The following is a 21,939-nucleotide window of genomic DNA, read 5'->3' as shown; positions in this document are numbered from 1 at the left end:
TTTAAACATCAGAGTTATTTCCTACTATGCTACCTCTCCTTTGTAGAAAAGAAAAACAGTTAAGTAAAATATACTAACAAAGTAACCTTATCTGTCATTGTAAGAAATGTTCTGTACCTGTTGACCCCCACCTCTCCTGAGAGGGAAAAAAAGGTATTGCATCACGTCTTCTGGGAAACTTAATTCATTGCAATTAAACTGAGTTTATATGCCCTTTGGCATTATTTTCAGTTACATTGTTATGGTTATGTATATTTATTCTCTTGGTTCTGTCTTTTAAATTTTTTTCTTTTTTATTATGAACTTAAGCATTGGTAAACAGTTTACAAAAAAAGTAGTAAAAAAACACATGAAACTGAGAACTTTTATATGCACTTTCAACAGTATATTTAATATTATGATACCAAATCTGTCTTGATTTACTTTGCCCTCTTTTGTGTATTTTTCCTTCTGTCCTCTTTTGTGTATTTTTAATTGTTTCAGTGATGCTCATTTCCATTTGCCCTCCCATCTTTTTTGGTGGTTGTTTTTTTTTTTTCCTACTTTGTTGGATCACTGCACATAAGCCTTCTTGTAGCATACTTACTATTCACAAGAAATTTTCTAAGTACCTATTGTGTGCAAGGAAGGCATTGTGCTAGGCAGTGAAGATTTACAAGAAGAAAAACATGACAGTTTTTCCTTGATTAGTGTTCTGAAAGAGAGGATATAAATGGACCTATCCCTGATGAAAAGTAAATAAATAAAGATCTGAAGAAAGTGTTTTAGGAAAATATAGAGATGAATATTTCTACAGTAATGAATAGTCCAGAAAAAGTTTAAACTGTTCAGCATTTTCTGTTTAAGAAGAGTGCTTGAAAATTTCTACCAAAAAAGTTGAAAATTTTAAGTTATTGTTTTTCATATATAAGTACATCTCAGTTTTCACAGAGAATGTAAGGTTGAGAAGCTGTTTATAAAGGCTACACTTAAAATTAATTAAACTTAAAATTCATTGCATGGTTCTGCTGATTCTCGAATATATCAGATCACTAAGATTTTACTCATTGAAATAGTTTTGATGAGGCTGCAAAATAAGTAATAGTAATAATCCATAGTAATAGATTTTATTACTTTTTAGGTTAGAAAGTTCACAAGCAAAGAAACAGCTGCCAAAAATATAGAGGAATGTCAGTTGTTGAATGGTTGCTGTCTTTTTCTATAACTCCTTTTATAACAGCTCTGCAACTAAAATATTTTTGATATGATCGAACTGATGAAATATTGGTATCTTGGTAAGAAGAAATAGTAGCATTATGCTTTTACTAAATTTAATAAAATCTTTAATTTTGATGGATATAAATAACCCAGTTTGATCCTTAACTTTACAATTCTACTCTTGCTTGAGCATTAAAATTATGTCATATTTCTTGTTTTTGTATAGTGACTAATCTGGGGTTAAGTTGATAGAGAGCATAAGCCTATTTGTTACAAAGCAAAAAATGTTTTCCTTATTTTTAGCATTCTCTGGATATTCAACAAACACAAAATATGACCCATATCAAATTAAAGTGGAGATTGCAAGCCGGCGTGATCGAGTAAGTGAGATATTCATATTTTCATGATTAAGTGTTGTGTATGTGTTTTACATCATTTCAGTTATTCCATTCAACTATTCATTGACATTAAAACATTTTCCCATTAAATGATAGTTTGTATCCTACTTGTAAGCTTCTGTTTCAATGCGTTTGCATAACAAATTTTCATTTTGGCTAACTTTTGAATGTTATTTTAAAAATGTATATCATGTGGATGTGATAATATAATAGCCAGGGGAATAATGATTAAGGGAGTAGTTCTCCTTTCATTCTTTAATCTTTAGTCACTTGATAAGTTGTAAGGTTTTATCTTCAGTTTCCTTAAGTGTAACATAAGATCACCTAATTAAAAAAAACTTAAGGTGCTAATTTTTCATAGAAAACTAGTTTTTATTCATCCTCTCTGTTAGGTAATAGAAAGGGTAATTCCATTTTTAAAACCTTGTTCATTCTTTCAGAATTAGTAACCATTCCATTTCTGTGGTGGATTATATGCCTCTTTGAAAATGCTTTATTTGAAAGATTAAAAACATTACTCCAGTGATGCCTGCCATTGTCTTTTAATTAGTGAGGTTGTCATTTTATCAAAGCCTTGGAACATTAAAGTTTTCATTTTTCCTCAGACATGCACATGATTGAAAGTCTTTAAAAAACTTCAGACTGCAGAAATGTTCGTCTTTAGCTTTCTTGTGCAAACCCCCTCTAAAATGTATTTTGCTTTTAGCTTTCCAGACTAAAGCGAGAGCTGACGCAGATGAAACAAGAATTGCAGCATAAAGAAAAAGGAGTGGAGACCCTTCAAGAGTGAGTGGAAGAGTTTTTAATACATGTGTATATTTATGCATGTATGAGTTTGTATGTGTATATATTTATATAGATATTTGTAGGTATATGTGTAGACACATGTACATGGTATATACATGTATTGTGCATGCCTAGGTATGTGTTGCATATATGTATTGTGTGTATGTGTTTGTGTATATGGATGTATGTAATGTATTTATGAATAAATCCATAGATAAATATAGATATTTCTTTCATTCTGTAGAGCTTTGTTTAAATACTTTCAGATAGTGTTTTGAAGACAGCATAGGACTTGGGTTTTTTAAATGTTCTTTGTTTCTCAGTCCTACCTTGTCCACATACTTGATTTCTGCTTAGTTCTTTGGAAAGGGGGGTGGTGGTAAGGCAATGTCCAAACTAAGCATCTTTCCTTTTTTTTTCTGAAATTTTTTCTTTCCCCTTTATTTAAAATGAGAAATCCTGGAATTTCTCCTACTAAGAAGTCAAGAGTAAATTTTCATGATTTAGAGAAGCAAAATAAACTCACTTACTAGTAAACAATTGTCCGAGTGAAAACCATGTTGACCTGAAGTCATTAATGTTAACTTTTGTAAGAATGATTTCAGTTCTCCTTTTCCACCAGTGTAACCACTGCTTCTCACCCTAGTGTTTAAAAAGATTCAATTTTATTTTATTTTCATGTCCAAATTCTTTCATTCCACCCTTGCCCCATCGAGGAAGCAAAATACCTAAACCTTTTGCAAACACATATAATTGAGAAAAATAAATTCCCATGTTGATTCTGTTTAAAAAAAAACATCATATGCATCAATATTCACTGTTACATCTGTATCTTCTAAGAACTTAACAAAATTCATCTTTACAAAGTTGACCTAATACTATAATTCTTCTGATATAATACTTATGGGAAAACAAGAAATAAATATGTAGCAGTTTTACAGTGGATGAAATAACAGGTCTTTTTTGTAAAAGTAAGAAAATTATTTTAAAAAGTTTATTTTTCTTAAATATATGCAAACTTATTTACTTGAGGGTAGGTTAGTCTCAAAATATTCAATTGCCAAAAAGAAAAATCTGTTGCTTACTTCCTTCAATCTGTTTATCTTCTGCTTTCTGCTTATTAATTTAGTCTTCAAATGGAGGAAGTCCAGAAAGGTCAAAAAATTAGTACCAGAAACTACAACCCCATGTTCTGACTTTTAGCCTAATTCTTGATGGTATTATTATAGAAGCCATGTAGTCCCGCTGTCATTTTAGAGAATGGTATGACCCATGGAGGATAAATGTTTTGTTCAAAGTCATACATAGGTATTAAACAGATGTGAAATTTCAACCTATGTCCTTTGACTCCAGAACCAGTATTTTCCCCCAGGTACTATATTGTCCTTTTTTAACTGAACAAATAAGTTAATACAGTGTGTGTGTGTGTGTGTGTGTGTGTGTGTATGTGTGTGTGTGTTTCATTAGTCTTGACTTTGAATAAGGTATATAGTTCAAATTTCTACCTGGATACAGTGGTAAAACTTGCTGAACAAATAACTTTTTAAAAAAAATCAGTTTAGTCATATCAGTTCAATTTAATCAAAAAATCTCATGATGTCAATATTTTTGACTGATCACAATCTAGACAAAAGAATGATATGCTTCTAAATATTATTTTTACCCTTCAAAATATAATGTAAAAAGTAGTTTGCTCTTTGATTAAGTGGGTAAATAAACTATCACTGATTATGCAGAAGCAAATCTTTAAGGAAGGGGGAAAGGTAGTGAATACATCTAAAATTCTATGCTTATTCAAATAGAGATGGAAAGCACAGATAGAATTCAAGATACTGAAGCTGGAAAGTAGAGGAAAAATACAAAAACATCTGGGAGTACTATAAATTAATAATGGGAATTTATCTAGTGGAATTGAAGTGGCATTAAAGTGGAACTAAAATATTTCTCAGTTGCTATTCCTCTTTTTCATTCCCGTCATATTGCCTAGTATAAGGTATTTATTTGAACACCCACCTCTCCCATCATTCCATTGATTGATAGATGGCACATGCAAGGAAGCTAAAAAACTGGACATGATTGTTTAGCACATTCAAAACTTCAGGGACCCAACCTTCCATCTATTAACTGATTTGGAGATCAAGCTTCCTTGAGAATCAGTGTTTGATTTGGACTTGGCTTCTCACCCATGCTCCATTAATATTAAATTTTTGTTGCACATGTTCTATATTGCATAACCCCAAAGGAGGAAGAGGAAATATTGGTTGTGATTCCACCCTTTCAGTCCTTTGCAGATGGCAGATAAACTTTTCATCTCCATCAAGCTCAGCTTGAACGAATTAATGTAGTTAAATGATTTGGGGTTCTGATATCTAGGTTTCAAGTGCTATTTTTTGGTACAAAATAACCTCATAGTACAGTCTCAGAATACGAGTGGGAAGGGTGGAGGGAGGGGGGTGGGAGAAGGAGTTGAAGTCAAGGGGAGGGATTGGGAAAATATTTGGTTAGTATTTGTATAAATCAGTGTCTTCTGTGGCAGTGAACAAGCCTTCTGAAATTTTAAGTGTGGTCTTCGCAGAATGCAGAGGGGGAAAGCTAAGTCCCATTTGGATGGCATGACAACTACCATGTGATCTGCAAAAAACTATACTCCCTAGGGCTTTGCATGAAGTTTTGTGTAAAAGTGACACGTCTCAGTATTGAGGTGCGTAAACTCAAAAAACAATCCAAAATGCATCGATCCTGTCGTCCTGTGCATAATTGCTGTGACAATGTATTCAAACGGAAATCCTGGGAGAGAGCCTACAAAGACCACAGGAGAAAGGTTGAGACTGCCAAAGCAATAGTGGACTTTTGTCCTCCTTTGATCCATAACCATATTCAACTCAATTTAAAGAAATTTAAGAAGGAGACAGGCTTCAACTCATTGAGAGAGAAAATCACTGGCTAATGGAGAGGATAGCTTTTCATCATGAGGACCCAAGAAGCATATGACATCTCAAGTGACTACAATCAAAGATGCGATAGGAGAGAAAGAGAACTTCGTAGAATAGACAGAGAAAACAGATACTTTCAAGAAAGACTTGCAAGCTCTCTGCCTTGGTATCAGTGTCAAAGATGCTGTGAAGACTGGGAAGGGGACACCAATTTCAGTGAAAATTTAGCTGATATTTCACAATCATGTTGTTGCCCTCATATAGTGGTAAGCACTGAAATAAGACCAAAAAGGATAACACCAAGGAAAAGACTACTAAAGATCAAGCAGAGAAAGGTGGAAGAATGGGATAGGGACCTGGAAGAGGAAACAATACCAGAAGATACCAAGCATAAAAAAAGATGACACAGAGGATAAGACGGAAGAAAAACCAAAATAACCTTCTAAGAAGAGTTAATGTTAAGGCTTGGCTCTGATATATTTCTTAGTTAAGAATAAAAAAAAAACAGTAAAGAAATTTTATCCCAAACTTTGAGAAGAAAAACTATACTTTTTAGAGATGGGAAGCTGGGTGAATAGAATAAAGGGTCTAAAGTCAGGAAGACTGTACTACCTGAATTCAAATTTGATCTCAGCTCTTACTAGCTGTGTAATCCTGGGCAAGTCTCTTAATCTTGTTTGCCTCATTCCTCATCTTTTAAACAAACTGGAGAAGGAAATGGCAAACTACTTCAGTATCTTTTCCAGGAACCCCAAAAAGTGGTTACAAATTGTTGGATGAGACTGAACAATAGCAAACTTCTTAGAGAACTGACTATAGGATTAAAGAATGCACAGGCTGATATATTTTATTGTTGAATCTTCTTTTACTTTCCTCCATATTTCTAACTGACACCTTTGATTTCATATCCAGCAGTAATTTAAAGAAAGGACCTTTGACTTCCCTCCAGAAATTTTTCTGCTGTCCTGGCTTCCCAGAATACCCAGTTTATTCTTTTCCAGAGTGCCTCACTAGGAGTTTGGCTGGTTCCAATATTTTAGCCTCAACTTGTTTATCTTGGTCAGATTTCCTTACTGGCACAAGATCCTTCATTCCTCTTGGGCATAAGTGAAAGAGAAAAGAATATTTTATAATTTTTTTTAAAAGAGAAGATCTTTTTTTAGAGAGGTGGCACAGTGTATTTTACTTTTAGGTATGATAGGATAATTTTTTAAAAGTTACTTACAGTTTACTCTTTTGTTAAAAATGCAGTTTTTCACAAATTCCTCCTATACATGTAAACTGGGAAGTGAATGAAGTCAGAAGTAATTTCATTTTAAGGGATTGTTATTAGACCAAGATGACTAGACAAATGACTTTTCCCTGCAGAATTTAGACTTCAGTATTCAAGTCAAATTAATACTGTATTCATCTATTATTGGCCTGTGTGTGAGGGTAGATTTATGAAAAAATATATTTATATCAAAAGAAAAAACTAGAATAGGCTTTAAAAATTATTCTATTACTAAATGAAATAGAGTTCACTGTTATTGAAACTATATGGTGGAGAAAAAGTATTTCTCTTGGTAGCTCTAGTAGGTGTGTCAGTCAACAAAATTTACTAACTGCTTACTATATGAGTGACAGCACACTGGGTTTTGGGTATATCAAAAAATCAAACAAAATCAAACCTAATATTTGCCCTCAAAGAGCTCATATTCTAATATGTTTTCTGTCTTTTGGGGGTTAGTACTTGGGGACTTGTAATCAAGTCTTAATTTTTGACATTGTTTCATTGTCTTTAATAATTTGTTAATTATTTTCTTAGACTTATGAAAGATATTTTTGCATTTTATAGAAGCAGTGTTAAAATGCACCCTTTTTGATATTTGTTACAGTAATCCAGCAGGGTGATGTACTTTATGATTTCCTTTTTATTTAATTGAGTATTAAATATGTGTGGGTAGGTGTGTGGATGTAAATTTTGGGAATTAGTGATTATGGCCAAAGCTCTAAAACATATAAGAAAAATGACAGTTTTATTTAGAATCCTTTAGATTATTTTCCCCTCTGATGTCATTTAATATCATGTAAGGATAACCAATAAATCAGCAAACACTTATTTAGTACTTACTGTATACCAGGCAAAGTTCAGAGAGTTGGTGCCAATGATAGTGGGAAAAAAAGTATTCAATTCAGTTTATTAACTATTCATTAATTATTACAGCTAGCATTTGTGAACACTTTAAGGCTTATAAAGCACATTGTATATGTTATCTCATTTGATCCTCACAGGAACCCTGTAAGATAGGTGATGTTATTATTTGCATGGTTCTACTGTTCAGCTTGCAAGCATTTGGCCTAAGACAAGGTTTGAACTTAGACCTCTCTGACTCCAGGTGTATAGCACTCAATTCACTGTAGCACCTGACAACCTCCTATAAAACTGTAATGTACAAGGTTCTGGCCTAGGTGGTGGAGATCCAAAGCGGAAAAAGTCCTTGAACACAAAAAAGAATCTTTCCCCTGGAGAAACTTGTTATTCAATGGTTTGCAACAACATGTATACCAAAGATAAGAGATATTTTTAGGGGACAAAAAGAGCTAGCATTAACAAATAGGGAAACAAGAAGGTCTGCTCCCATTAGAAATAGAAATGAAGATGAGTCTTGAAAGAAAACTATGGATTCTGGATGTCGAAGTTTGAAGGAAGTGTGCGCCCCCCCTCGCCCCTCCCCCCTCTTCATCATAGCCAATTTGGGCAAATAGAGATGACAGGTAGAATATAGGATCCTCTAGATAGACTGTTCTCTAAGAACCTATAGACACTTTCAGCTGAGGGTCAGATTATCCATTTTTCAAAGGTCCTTAAAAATAGAACAGTTTTTTGGGTTTTTTTTGGTATTTTGCAAGGCAAATGGGGTTAAGTGGCTTGCCCAAGGCCACATAGCTAGGTAATTATTAAGTGTCTGAGACCGGATTTGAACCCGGGTACTCCTGATTCCAGGTCTGGTGCTTTTATCCACTGCGCCACCTAGCCGCCCAATAGAACAGTTCTTAAAAGAAATTTCAGGAAAAATTTTAAATATAGAAAACCAAGGAAATAATTGATTAAATTATTTCTTTAAACAAACCCAACTAGAATCAGCATTTAAGTACAATACATTTAGCAATTCAGAAAAGTAAGAGAAATAGTTACCAGAGAATTATTTCAGGGGATCAAGCCAGCCACAAGGGAAAAAGAACTGCTTTAGTTTAACACATTAGTCATTGGCAGAGACTGTAAATGAGAGATGTGGTGTGAGTCCTTTGAGTTCTTCTGCACGCTCCTTTGATCCAAAGGCCAATGCTTAAAGTGTCCTTGTACACAGTGCTTGACATTCCAGCTTTTGAAGATAGCTGAACACTGGAACTTTTTCGATTGTCACTGTATCTGGGTTAGGTGTGTGCCTCTGGGCAGAGAAGTTGTACCTAGGTTGGAAGATACCAGAGAAGTCTGTTTTAAATGGACAAAGCAGCCTCTGCTTGTTGGAATCCTTTAAGTTTTTCTGCCTTTGGATTAAGGAGGTAGTAGGGGGGGCAGTTCACTATCAGAAAATAGTGATTTGGTTAAGGTTCAGGGGACAGTGAATTTTCCCTAGTAATTGGTTTTTTAAAGTGGGTAGTTTTCTCTTTAAAAGAAGCAGTTCAGTTACATTTAGAACCTGTATACATCAGTCTAAAAATACAGTTTTAAAAAAAATTGCTCCTTTGTATTTTTATATCACCTTTGTTTCCCGTTAGATCTGTCTTCCCTTCTCTATCCAGAGGGCTAGCTCTTATATCAAAGAATTTCAAAAGAAATTCACATCAAGATATCAGTTCTAGTACTGTTTTTATATACATATATAAGCACATATATTTATATATGCGTATGTGTGGGAATATGTATATATATATTTACATATAAGTATCTGTCTATATTTATGTCTATATCGGTATCTGTGTGTGTGTGTGTGTGTGTGTGTGTGTGTGTGTGTGTGTGTATGTATATAGTTCTCCATCTCTGAAAAGAAGGGAGAAAGGGGTATTCTTAATACTCTCACTCTCCTTTGAACTCCAGCTTGCTTATTATAATTACATAGCATTCAGTTTTTTGAGTTTTTTTTTTAACCATTGTACATTTGTGTGTATTGTTTGTCTGGTTCTGTTTATTTCATTCCTGTTTTTTTCCCCTACCTCCCCATATTTTTTCATGTCATGATTTTTTCAGTTTATAGCATTTTATTTTTTCCTAATTAAGTGTAAACAAAGTGAAAATATGGATGGTATTTTCCATCACAAGACTTTTGGAATTCTCTTTCATTACTGTATTGTTAAAATAGCTAAATCAATCATAGTTGATACTCACATAATGTTGCTGTTTCTGTGTACAATGTTCTCCTTGTTCTACTCCCTTCATTCAGTTTCAGTTCATGTAAGTCTTTCTAGGCTTTTCTGAGATGTGCCTGCTCATCATTTCTTAGAATTTCATTGCACAAGTTGTTCTGTCATTCCCTAATTGTTGGACATCTCTCAGTTTCCAATTCTTTGCTACCACAAAATATTTTTGTTCATATGGATCCTTTTCCCTTTTTTTATGATCTCTTTGGGATATAGGTCTAGTAGTGGTATATTGCTGGTCTAAGTGTATATACAGTTTTATAGACCTTTGAGCATAGTTCCAAATTATATAGTCATGATTTCTCACGACATAATATCATTTCATCCCATTGATATTCTTCAGTTTGTTTCATCATTTCCCAACTAATGGATGTTTTCTTTGTTTTTTTATGACATAGTTTCTCTCTTTTTTTCCCACTTTTGATGAGGCCATCAAAGTTAAGTGACTTGCCCACTAATTCCACCACTAAGAATCAAATATCTGAGGCCAGGTTTGGTCTCAGGTCCTCCTGATTCCAGGGTCAGTTCTCTATCCATTGTACCATCTACTTATGCTTATGATCTACAGTCTTAATTGTTATTTAAACCCCACTATGGGCTCACTTCAAACAAACAAGAAAATTAAAAAGGTATCATCTATGTTAACTCCCAGACCTCCTTCTCTTCCTCTCCCTCTTTTCCTTCTTCTCTTTCTCCTTCTCCCTCTTCCTCCTCCTCCTTCTTTTCTTCTTTCTTACTTACTCTTACACTCAAACTTGAGATTTCATTGGTTTTTGGATTTCACTAAAAAATTCCTGGTAGGCAGCTAGGTGGTGCAGTAGAAAGAGCATCAACCCCGGAGTCCAGGAGGACCTGAGTTCAAATCAGACCTCAAACACTTAAAAATTATCTAGCTGTGTGACCTTGGGCAAGTCACTTAACTCTGTTGCCTTAAATAAAAAAAATTAAGAAGAAATTCCCTCTTGTCAGTATAAATCAGTCCCTTTCCTACAATTTATGGTCTTTGAAAGTTTTGGGGGGCTGAAAGGGTCATCCAACTATTATCTTTCAGGTTCAGAAATTGAATTTAGGTCTTCCTAGTATATGATAATTTATTCTAATGCCTTCCTTTTAATAGATGATGAACTGAGAGGCAAATAGCAAAATAATTAAAATAGGTGTTTAATAAATACTTTGTTGAATGATTGATTCCTGACTCTGAGGTTAGTTCTCTATCCACTATGTTCTTACTCTTTCTCAGTAAATCAATAAGCTCAAATCTGTGGATAATGATTGAATGTTTACTCACACTTAGGACCTTCTTTGAATGAGTATTAGGAATTAGTCTTGTGGCATAGCTGAGCTGGAGGGAAAAAATGCTTCAGAATTTCAGAACAGAATGGGATTGTTAACTCTTAGAATAATAGTAGATTAAAATATATCACATTCAGCACAGACTCATGAGAAACATTAAGCAGAACTAATATTCTGATAACAGGAAAACATACAGTAGTGGTGCTGAGACAAAAAGGTCATTGTTTCTGGTTGTGGGACAAGTCCTCCTGCACAACTGGCTTTCCAAACAGTACCTGCTGTTGATAAAAGGCTCGCAGGAAGCTTTCTGTGGTTAACTCAAGGCTCCCCTGCCAGGGCTGGTGATGTAAAAGGCATGAGTTTTAACAAAACTTTCCATTCTTTTTGGATATAATCTGTAGCATTAAGTGGGAATGAGCTTATAGGCCTGGCAGCATTGTTCTTCAAGATGTGGGAATTTAGAAGACTCTTTAGTTATTAGTAGTATTCCTGCTAATGGAATTCTCTTGACATCTTAAATTGTACTAACATAAAGCATTTTAGGTAAAGAGAGGAGATTGGGTGACATGTGATTTCTAAAATGTCTTTTTAGGGTTTTTTTTTTTCAGTTATTTGAATGATATACTTCCTTTCTCTTAAATGCATTTTACAAAAAAAAAAGGCATAAAAAATCTTTAAACTCACACCGAAAAAAAGCACCCAGGAACTACAAAGATTTATTCTGAAGTTTAATTTTATTTAAACCTATCATCGAATCTTGATTTTATAGAACAAATAATTTTGGGTACTGAACCTTGTTTACAAACACATCCTGACTGTGATGCACTATTTGGATGTCAAAAGAAAATTGAGAGGAATGGTAATTTAAAATAAAAGTTTTGCTTTGAAGATACTCAAATTAAAGGGCAGGTTCTAGAAAAATGGGGTTTGGTTGCATACTCTTGATAATCCACTCCCATGTGAAGTACGTATTAGTCTGAACTTAAATTCCTATATTAGAGTTCATGTCTGAACAATATTCCTCCACATAAGTACATTTTGGAATGTTCATACTTCTTAATTCCTAATGAGATGATATTGAAGCCCTATTCACATATCTATATCTATATATCTATATCTATATCTATATAAAATATAAATTTGTTATGAATGAAGCTGTAATAAATGTAACAAAAAAGAAAAAATTACTTCCATGAGTAAAATGAGTAGATATGAATTTTTAAAAATCAGTTATTTTTGTAAATTATAAGTTACTGTTAAGAAAGCAAAAGAAGAGCAGGTAACTAAAAATATATAATTTTCATATACAAAGATGGTAGCTTCCTTATGTATGCTCAAAGGCTCAGCTGAATTTCTAATTTATCAGTTCACATTATTGTTCATATAGTAGTTGCGCAATAAGTACTTGATAGAAGGAGGAGGGTCCTCAGCTTTCATTTAGTATATTCTCCGTCATTCAAGAGTTAGCTACTATGCTGCTGTTGTCTCAATTTTCTCATCTATAAAATGAAAGTATTGGAGTAAATAACCTTAAATTCCTAGTCTGTCTTAAATCAGTGATCCTAGATCTAGTAGGACTTGTTTAAAGTTACAGAACCATAACTTTCCCTGACACAGGTAGAATTAGGATCCATCTCTCTTGACCCCTGTGTATAACCTAGTATTATTCACACTGTGGCATGCTGATTTGTTGGATGAATGGATGGACGGACGGACGGATGGATGGATGGTTGAGCGAGCAATTAACTGTATGAGAGAGAATGAATGAGAGAATTATCCTGCTAACTTCTGAACTAAGTGAATTCTGAGTCTGTCTTCATTCTCTAACCTGTCTGCCTTGATGTTTTGCCTATGTAAAGGCAGTGTAAATGTATACTTTATAAATTCTTGATTTTTTTATATTATTACTTTTTGCTTCATATTTTTTTTTAGGTTTTTGCAAGGCAAATGAGGTTAAGTGGCTTGCCCAAGACCACACAGCTAGGTAATTATTAAGTGTCTGAGACCAGATTTGAACTCAGGTACTCCTGACTACAGGGCTGGTGTTTTATCCACTGAGCCACCTAGCCGTCCCTTTCTGCTTCATACTTAATAAAAATTTGAGTGATTAAACATAAATCAAGAAAAAAATATTAGTTGACAAGTTTTATACATGCACATATATTGCTAGTGCTTGTTGGTATTAGTATTGCAGTGAAAGTGATTCTCTGCAATTCCTTTTGTCAGTTGTGATGGCAAAGAGGGAGAAAAAGGAGCTGAGAATATTCAGAAGATTTCATGAAGTAAAATACTAAAATACTTTGAAATATGTTTTTAAATTTGGAATGTCCACAAAATCTTCTAAAATCTAGATAGAAATTAATGAATTAGTTTACTTCCCAATATGTATTTTTATATCACTAAAGTTTTCCTTAGATTCCTTCCTCTTTCCCTTCCCAGAGAGCCTCATATAATACCATTTTAAGACCAAAAATAAAAAGAAAAATGAGAAGAAAAAAATCAATATAATTGATCAGTACTTGGAAAGAATCTCAGATATGTCCAATGCACAATACTTGTGGACCATAAACTTTTTCAAAGAGGTAGAATAGTAGTGACTTCTATTATCTCTTCTTTTGAGCCATGCAACTTCTTTATAATTTTATAATCTTCACTTTGGATTTTTTTTTTGTTTATGTGTGTTTGTGTGTGTATGTTGTATGGGTCTTTTTGTTTATATCATTGTAGTTATTGTGAATATTGTTTTCTTTTCTCTGCTTAATTCTTTTACTCTGTACCATTTCACATAATCTTCCTCTTTCTTTTTTTGTATTTGTCAGTTGATAGACTTATTACAAGGAAGGCAAATGAACCTTACAATTAGCAGTCATTTCAGCTGGTATTCCATGGTGGTTTTCTTTTGAAAACATTCTTTGGAATGTTTTGTTGAAATGTAAATAACCTTTGTTACCTACCTGAAGGTACAAAATTATTTCTATAAGGACACTTGAACATATTCTCTTATAGTAACTTATATTTACACTTTAGAGATACTAAACCCTTTAAATATATGATTTCATTTCTTCCTCAGAAAAAATCCTATGATAAGTTTCACTTATTTCAACAAACATTTTAAAGTGTTGTACTATTGGGAGATAACAGACAAAAAAAGTAGAATACTTCTTGCCCTTGTGTAACTTACATTCTATCAGGGAAACAGCATGTAGCTTGTTCAGTTATTACTATTTTCACTTTATATATAAGTAAACTAAAACCTAACTTAATGGCTACAAAGGAAGGTAAGGTACCAGAACCTAGATTCAATCCTAGGTCTCATGCATGAAACATTAGTTAGTTTAAATTTTGAAAAAAGAAAAGTCAGACAACTTCAGGGGTAGTTACAGTGTTTTGTGACTTCCAGTCTTAAAGATATCATATTCTGTGAGTTGTATGTAAAATGAGTTTCCCTTTTTACCTCATCATGTGTCATAGTTTTTCTGTAGGATGATTTTATCTCTAAAAGAAATCTATTTTTTTATGCTAAGCTAGAAATAGAATTTTTACTTTCTCCTTTAGCTAGATAATTCAATGGATAGAGTACTGGCACTTCAGTCAGGAAGACATGAGTTCAAATCTAATCTCAGTTATTAGCTATGAAATTTTGGATTTCACTAATTGTATAACTCTGGATAAGTCCTTGACCATTATCTGTCTCATTATATGTAAAATGAGGATAATAATAGCACCTACCTCACAGAATTTGTGTTAGGAGCAAATGCAGTACCTAACATATAAAAGCTTCTTAAGAAGTGCTTATTTCGTTCCTTTAAATATAGATGTCCATTTTGTAGGGCAAGGAAATATGTATTTCAGTGTGTGATCATTAAGTAAACTTTGTCCATTATAGAGCATATCACTACAAGCTCAGCTTCTGAGTATCCTGAGATACTACTAAGTTTGCTTCTTTAGAAAGTGCTATACAAACTCTAGTGATCCTCAAGTTATTCATTAGTCCCTTTAGTACTTTTCATAAATTTTTTTCTTTGTACCCAATAATTATAAAATTAAAGAAAAAAATATATATATATAATTTGAATAGATTCTCATGATTCTTTTGTTTCCTCATCTGTACTCATATCCTAAATGACAAATAAGGGGATCCTCTTCCATAATAATTCTTAGAGGAAATGAAAACACTGAACCAGATTGTCTTCATCAGGACTGCTTGTACCCAGAGCAAATGAAAGAAAATAAATCTATTGAGGATTCCCTCCAATAGAAAGAGGTGAAAATAACAATAGATCATGCCATTTTAGAAACAAGAAAGGGGTATAGTCAGCCAAGTAAAGTCATACTATCTCCCTTGTATTCAGGAAGGAAGCTATTTGGTATCAAAGATGTTCTGTCAACAAAACCATGCTAATATATTGGTGGGTTATTTAACTGTTGATTCAGTAAAGGTGTTTGGTCTCAAAGGGACTTCATAACTTCTGTGATGAATGTATAATGATAAATTGTCATTATGACTTTTTCTTAACAGAATTGATCGCAAGATGTCAAGTGCTCATACAAATTACAAGCTGGATGAAGCCCAGGCTATAATAAGTGAGCTCCGTACCATAAAAAAAGCTATTTGTACAGGCGAGAAAGAAAGGCGGGACCTGATGCAAGTAAGAATGACAGAACATGCAGCTTTTAAACTTATCTTTCTCCCTCTCCCTCTCCCTCTCCCTCTCCCAAACACACACACACACACACACACACACACACAAAATTCATTTCTTTTGCTATATGTAATTTTCTTTTCTAGATTATACCCTTGACTTTTTTGTTTCCATCCTCTTTTTTTTTTTTTTGGACTGTTTAGGAAAAATGCCTTTTGTTAAAAGGAAGTAGAGTAATATACTCAATTTGATCTTTATTCTCAACATTGGATTGGAATTTTCTTGATTATTGTCTTGAATGAGGTTCTTAATTAAACAATTTTTTTTTAATTAAAAAAACTGCTAAGATAAAAGGGGACAAATTTGAGGGAAGAGCTGATATGATTAAAGACATAGAGTTTGGACTGTACATGGCAGTTGCAGAATGTTTGCAGTGGGGTAAGAACATTTGAGTTGGAATATAGAACTCATGTAGGACATAAAATGAGACATAACCAGAAAAGTAGAATAGAACCTTGATGGTAGAGAATGCTAAAGTACCATTCTGCTCTTCTCAGAGGAAAGTGCCAAAACCATTTGCCTTTTGCATTTCTGGCCCCCATCATGATATATAGTTTTCTTCTAGCTGCCTTTCAGAGACACTTAGCCTTGTTGTATTCAGAAGGCCATTAACTTTTCTAAACCAATTAAAGAAGAATCTTTATATGATTCTTAGGACCATATGTTTAATGAACCAGATGTCAGAAAAGTCAATTCAAATTACATTTGTTAAGCACCTGCCTTGTACAAAGCACTTTGCTCCATGTTAGGAATGCAAGGATGAAATGAGACACTTTTCAGGTCTTGGAGCAGCTTACCCTCTGTTGGGAAGTAAGGCATACTGGATATACATAAATAAGGTATTGGATATACATAAAATATAAATTGGAGCATAACAAGTACATGGAAGAGGCAAAAGGCAATTGGAGGGGAGGGAATTTTTATTATTGGCCACTTTAAGATGAATCTTTTCAAAACTGAGTTCTATATCTCTGAATTTTAGAAGACTCCATTCTCCAAGGAATTAAAAATAATGGCAATGAACAGGTGACTGTGAGTAGATTTCAGCATATAGCAAGTACACAGCTTTGCTATTTTTTGGTTTTTTGGAGTTTTTTTTAACAGGTGAGGGGAATTAAATTGAGATTGATAGATTTTTTGTGAAACATGTTTAGCCAGCTTATCCAGTGCAAAATTTTAAACTTAGATTTTTCTAAACCCCATTTCTATCACCCTCATATACCATGCCACCAAGCTACTAAAAAAAATTGATAAATTAGAAATTCTATTTATGAAAGCACAAGTTCATTTGCTGTCCTGTACATTGCATCATTTAATCTTCCCAACTACTCTTGGATAGATAGGAAAGAATTATTATTCTTATAATGTAGCTAAGGAAACTGAGATTCAGCTTTAGTGACTTGCCAAGGGTCATAAGGCTGGTAAAAAATATAGGACAAGAACCCAGGTCTTCTGACTCCCAAGTCCAATTATTTCCCCATGTTTGCCATGCTATATAAGAAAGGCAAATAATTCTCTCTGATTTTTTAATGGAGAGAACTATGTCTGTCTTCCATTTTTCCTCTTCTTGATGTCCTTGGAATCAACAGAATAAATTCCTATAGATTCAGATGACCCTTTTCCTCTACATTGTGGACCTGGAGTACATAAACTAAACAATTTCTCCTGGCCACTTTAGCTGTGGAAATTCATTTACTTCTTTATGGGTAATAACCTGAGGCATCTTGGAATTGCTGGCTTCTGGAAAGGGTCACACTCTGCCTTAAACCCAGTTGATGGGTCTTGTGCATAGTAGCTTCTGTATTTGATAAATTACATTAATGTGGTGGGTTGAAGATCTCTATCTCAAAAACTAGGTCTTAGAAAATGGAAGAAAGTCAAGCTTTTTATTTTTAATTTAATTGTGGATAGAGGATACTAGTGGTTTCTACTGACTGCCAGAATACATGTTTACTTTTTATTTCTGGCTTATTCAAAGTCATATGAAAATATTTTTTTGCCACACAGAATTATAATGAAAAATCAGGTCAAGAAATTAAGTGAACTTTGCCTGAGTTGACAGGAGACATGTGTTAAGTATTCTGTTGGCTTTAAAACATTTATTTGACTTTAAAGATCTTTTTCAAATTTGGAATCTGGAAGACTTGAGTTCAAATTTGGCCTCATTCATATAATTCTGGGCACATTACTTCACCTTTTTTTTTGTCAGTTTCCTCATCAGTAAAATAGTGATTATAGAACCTACTTTTCCAAGTTACTAAGAGGATCAAATGAGAAAGTAGTTGTAAAAGTGCTCAACCTGCCACATAGTAGGTGCTATACAAATATTAGTTATATCTTCTTCTGCATCTCCTTCTATTCCTTTTGTTTCTCCTCCTTCTCTATCTCCTTCTCTTTCTCCTCCTCACCCATATTATCTATCTCCTTCTTCTCTTCCTTCACCATCTCCATCTTCTCCTTCTCCTCCTTCTTCTCCTCCTCTTCATTATTAAGAAAGACTCTAAAAGTTTGGGCTTACCCTTTGAACAGTTAAGATATCTCAGTATAGGCACCTATTTCTTTGCATGAGAAAAATAGATATTTGAAAACAAAGGTAAAGAAAATTGGTAGAATTATTTGTAGTTGAAATGCCTGACATCAACAACTTTTTGTCCAAGTACTTTTAGATAGGCCCAGAAAATATAGCATTTCTACCTATGCAACATTAGGCAACCTACCAACTAGTAATTATTGATTGAAAGTTCCTACCATGTGAAAAGCATTATGTTAGGTGCTGAGGTACAAATGTTGAAAATTGGACCAATCCTTATTAGTTAAGATTCACTTAACCTCCTTGGGACTCCAGGTTCTCATTTGTCAAATGAGGGGAGTAGAGTGATATGACCTCTGAGGTTCCTTCAAGATCTAAATGTCTTTACTTCTATAAACTGTAAAATAATCAGCTTTGGTAATTCTCTTCAATTCTAAAATGAGAACACTGGGGCAAAATGAGTGGTTCTTAACTTTTTTATTGTGTTATGGACCTGTTTGACTGAGGAAGCCTATGGAGGACTGAATAATGTTTTTAAATGAATAAAATAAACTCGTAGGATTGCAAAGTAAAACAGAAATACTTAAATAAACATGCACATTAGAGTTCACACACTCCCACTAAGATCTATCCATGGCTCTAGGATAAGTAGATCTGGAGTAGATGACCCTTAAGGAATCTTCCAGCTTGAATATTTATGGTAATGATGATGATGATGATGATGATGATGATGGTGGTAGTGGTGGTGGTGGTGGTGGTGGTGGTGGTGGTGGTGGTGGTGGTGGTGGTGGTAGTGGTGGTAGTGGTGATGATGATGATGATAACCTTTATACAGCACTTATCATGTACCAGGCACTGTGATAAGCACTCTACAATCATCATCTCATTTGATCCTCACAACAGCCCTGGGAAGAAGGTGCTATTATTATCCTCATTTTGTAGATTTGGAAGTTGAGACAGAGCTGAAGTGATTTACCTAGGATTATAATATATTAAGTAAGTCTCCTGAGACAGGATTTGAATTCAGCTATTCCTGATTACAAATTTTACTGGGCATGTGTTTCCCTTGCACTCAATGAATCCTCAATAAATACTTGGTTGATCTGAAAATGTATCTCTATTAGGGTTAAATCTCCTCCTGTATTCTGGGCAAGAGAGGGCAGAAGCTGGAAAGTAAGCAAGAAATATACTATATCATAATGGTAAAAATTACAGCATCATGATTGAACTACCACTAAAAAAAAATAAAAATGAAAACAAACAGGATTGAAATTAACATCTGCTTTCATATTTTTTTTTGTCTTTCATTTCAGAGCCTGGCTAAGCTTACGGATGGTTTCAGGAATAGCTGTTGTATTTCCGACTCTCTGCAAGATTTGTCTCATAATTATGGTTCCCTTGGTGGTTCTTGTTTACCTCAACAATACTGTGACGCTGGTTCTCAAACTGACATCATTGGAGAGGTATGTTGGCTGACAGAAAAGAGCTTGAGGAGAGGGGGTGGGGAAAGAAAACTGCTTTTATGTTGCCATGATTTATTCTGTTTCATTTCCCATTTTAATTTAAAAAATATTTGGGGTGTGTGTGTGTACACGCATATGCACAGACAATAAAGGCTAAATAGAAATACCATTTCCCCCTGTTTCTCTATTAAACTAGTGTAGAATGCTCATAATTTTTGAGCTTATGATTTAGGTGCCTAAGAGTTGTTGGGTTTTCTTAATTGTGATTTGCACACATTGTAGTGTGTAGTGACTGCTATCACTGCTGATTGGACTTTAGTGACACTCATCTTCCTCTAAATATCTATACATTTAATATGTGGTACAGAGTTTTTTACTTTCTTGTTTTGAATTGTAACTGTGGAATTCTCCTGAATGAGGAAAACTCCCTCCGTGAATACAGTTCTTTCATCATAGGCTTGGCAATTTAAATGTCTCCAGGAGTTGCCACAAGAAACTGTGAAGCTAACTGAATTGCCTAAGGTCACTCCGTCTATATAAGTTGGAGACCAGACTGTACTTGAACTCAGGTCTTTTTGTCATGGAGAACTCAGGTCTTTTTGTCATGGAGCCCAACTTCCCTATTCTCTATACATATTGCCTCTTATGTATTCAAAATCAAATTGAATTGAAATTATTTTTGTTTAAGAACTTGGGAAAATTTTCAGCAACTTACTGTGAAAAAAAATTCTACGAAGAATTCAGGATGGAATTTCCTATTGTAGCTGTTAAGGGATATAGTCTTTTCATCTCTGGAGTTAAAAAAGTAACAACATCTGCTTTTCTTTTTGAAAAAATCCATTAGACTAAGTTCCTTCATTAGATTGCAGGTTTCTTGAGGACAGGAACTGTCTTTTACCTTTTTTTGTGTGTTCCTCAGTATTTAGCATAGTGCTTGGATTGATTGAACTTACAAAGTTAAGATTCAGATTCCCTTGAGGAGCTAGAGAGACCTAATAATGATGAAGTAAAATAGAGTCTTTTTAATTAACGGGGGGGGGGAAGACTATCCTTCAACACCCTTAACCAACTTTTGTCATATTCTTTACCACTGTGAATAGCTGAGTACTTTTGGTGTGGGACCTTTGGTAAGTAGATTTATCTCTTGTTCTCAGTTTTCCTGTCTATAAAAATCAGAAAATTATTTCATAGGTTCTCAAAAAGTCCTAAAAATATAATTTTAGGAATTATGCCCCATTTTATGCCTATTGGCTACTTCTGTTTGTGTCTTGGTACTTTAAAATGCCTTTGTACTTTTAAGAGTTAAATTTGGCAGCATAGATAAGAGGATTGAGTTTTGACTTTGGAATCACAGGGTAGGGATTTAAGATTTTACATCTGTTGATTGCTACCTGTTAAACCTAGTTGGAAGATGTGTATTCATGAGTTTGAATAGTACCATGAATATAACCACTGAAAGCCCTGTCAGGTCTCCATTTTAGTTCTTACAATTCTCTGACTGTAGACTAGTATTTCAAAATCATAAATAGACCAGGAACTAGTAATGGGTTCTTGCTAGGGAATGGCAGGTTAATACTGCAATATATAATTTAACATAGGAGAACTATCTCATTTTTGGACTCTAAGATTTTTAACTTGAAAGGCAATCGTGTCTCAAGAGTCATGAGTTCAAATACTGCTTTTGAAACTTGCTAGCTGTTGGGACTCTCCTTATCTTAAATTTCCACATCCTTCAGTGACCTAGGAAACTGCCTTAGATCTTAAGTTAAAGATGAGATACCATCTGTATTAGTGGAGGGAGTTTTCACGCTGAGATTTCCCTGACCCAGGGGGAAAAAAGGAAGAGTGGAATATAATTTTTGTTCATAAGAGGAAAAAGAAAACAAAAAGTAACTATGAAAGGGGCTTTGGAACTTGGGAGAGAGACTTAAATGATGAATTAATAATAATATGAAATAAAAAAAGAAAGAGTACAAATGTTATATGTTTTGAGAATAATTATCCAACCAAAGCTATGGGACAAATATATAGTTAAATGTGATTTTTTTTAAAAGGGTAACTTTCTAATGATTTTGTCATTAATCTCAGGGATAAGTTAATAATACTAGGTGACCTGTCTAGTATTTTATAATTTACAAAGTACATTTTCTCTCTCTCTCTCTCTCTCTCTCTCTCTCTCTCTCTCTCTCTCTCTCTCTCTCTCTCTCCATTTAATCCTTAAAACAACCCTCTTAG

At 33.9% G+C, this 21,939-nt stretch overlaps 1 protein-coding gene and 1 pseudogene across 4 annotated transcripts in view; both read left to right on the top strand.

The window, feature by feature from the left end:
* The window catches only part of WWC3 (WWC family member 3), a 232,391-nt gene that overhangs the window by 132,077 nt on the left and 78,375 nt on the right, over positions 1-21,939 (top strand). For 3 of the 4 annotated variants that reach the window (XM_074192481.1, XM_074192482.1, XM_074192480.1), the window contains exons 3-7: positions 1,501-1,577; positions 2,302-2,381; positions 15,528-15,657; positions 19,555-19,704; positions 20,805-20,831. In XM_074192481.1, coding sequence (XP_074048582.1) covers positions 1,501-1,577; positions 2,302-2,381; positions 15,528-15,657; positions 19,555-19,704; positions 20,805-20,831 — 464 coding nt within the window. The remainder of the gene's footprint in view (positions 1-1,500; positions 1,578-2,301; positions 2,382-15,527; positions 15,658-19,554; positions 19,705-20,804; positions 20,832-21,939) is intronic. The other variant, XM_074192479.1, reaches the window with a different exon arrangement.
* Positions 4,853-15,507, top strand: LOC141491489 (uncharacterized; annotated as a pseudogene).

The sequence above is a fragment of the Macrotis lagotis genome, chromosome 6 (assembly GCF_037893015.1).
Source record: "Macrotis lagotis isolate mMagLag1 chromosome 6, bilby.v1.9.chrom.fasta, whole genome shotgun sequence".
In the NCBI taxonomy this organism is placed as follows: domain Eukaryota; kingdom Metazoa; phylum Chordata; class Mammalia; order Peramelemorphia; family Peramelidae; genus Macrotis; species Macrotis lagotis.
The sequence above is the reverse complement of the archived record's forward strand: the minus strand, read 5'-3'. Positions and strand labels throughout refer to the sequence as shown.